General features: G+C 64.0%; 1 protein-coding gene across 1 annotated transcript in view; it reads right to left on the bottom strand.

Moving 5' to 3' along the window:
* Positions 1–1,035, bottom strand: part of MBLAC2 (metallo-beta-lactamase domain containing 2) — a 13,717-nt gene extending 12,682 nt beyond the window's left edge. Inside the window, exon 1 of the mRNA XM_004678142.2 lies at positions 252–1,035. Within this exon, the coding sequence (XP_004678199.1) occupies positions 252–705 (454 nt within the window). The 5' untranslated portion in view covers positions 706–1,035. The remainder of the gene's footprint in view (positions 1–251) is intronic.
* Positions 1,036–1,243: the final 208 nt, after the last annotated feature.

The following is a 1,243-nucleotide window of genomic DNA, read 5'->3' as shown; positions in this document are numbered from 1 at the left end:
GTGCAGCTTTTACTAAGTAAAAGGCACTGCTACATCTTCTACATCTTGCCACCCAGGGCAGGTCTCGAGCAGGGAAGGCTGTGATGGCCTTGGCTCTGGTCGAGTGGGTTTTTACTCCAGGAAGGAATAAATAGCATTTCTGCGAAAACGAGCCCTTGTAGCTACGCAGGTTCCCAACATGCATCCCTTTGGACAGTTTCCCCCAACCCCTTCCCTTAAAAAGAGAGCGCGCGCCCAGAAGGGTCCATTACCATCCTGCAGGATGAGGGTGGGCTGCACCGCCTGCACTCGGAACTGCCTGGCTCTCCAACCCGGGCTGGGCGCCCGCACCACCTCACTATCAGACAGCCAGGTCACGGTCTCAAAGTTGTCCCCGCGAGCCAGCGCCTCGGCCTCGGCGTGATGCACGGCCACCCGGTCGAACTGGTAGAGGCCGCCCGAATGGTCAAAGTGCACGTGGGTGGCCACAGCTAGCAGTGGCCGGCACGCCGCATCCTCTTTGGCCTCGCGGTCCTGCAAGAGGCCGGAGGAGTACAAGTATTCCGGGAGACTGCGCAACCCCAGGCCCGTGTCGATCACCACATCCTGCTCGGAGCCGCGCACCAGCCAGATGTTGGCGCGATTGCCCGACTCATAGAAGCGCTCCTGAATCCAGAAGATGCCGTCGCCTAGGGACTTGTGGGCGTACCACTCGAGTGCCGACATGCTGGGCAGCGGTGCGCAGGGCGCAGTGGATATGAGGGTGTGTGCCTCCCCGCAGGCTGTCCAGACCCGCGACGCTGCGGCGGAGTGGGGCTGTCCGCCAGGGAGGAGGTGCAGAGCGATGAGGGGGCGGGAGATGCGGGGGTCGAACTAGGAGGAAGGATGAGCTGACACGCTGCCTGGAGCGTCCGCAAAGAGCTGAGGCTGCTCCGTCCGCACAGCGGCGCAGGAACGGTCGCAGCCTCAGTAAGCCACAGCACCAGGGAGCATCACTGCAGTAACCACTGCAGTAGATTGTGGACCCAGAAGGCGACACTTCGCCCAACTCTAGGGTCTCACCGCAGAGGCGGGGCGAATGGCGAGGGAGGAACCAGGCCCGCCCACTCACCCAGCCACCGCGCACAGCGATGCGCACTCCCCGCCCGCGCAGCGAGGCAGGCCCAGCCGCCAGGACAAGTACGGCGCCTGCCAAGGGCTAAAAAGCCCTCCGCCCAGGAGGTGGGGCCTCGCCGTGGAGTGGGCGGGGCCAGCGGACCGGGAT

Source organism: Condylura cristata, unplaced genomic scaffold, assembly GCF_000260355.1.
Source record: "Condylura cristata isolate star-nosed mole 26May11 unplaced genomic scaffold, ConCri1.0 scaffold00007, whole genome shotgun sequence".
Taxonomy (NCBI): Eukaryota; Metazoa; Chordata; class Mammalia; order Eulipotyphla; family Talpidae; genus Condylura; species Condylura cristata.
The sequence above is the reverse complement of the archived record's forward strand: the minus strand, read 5'-3'. Positions and strand labels throughout refer to the sequence as shown.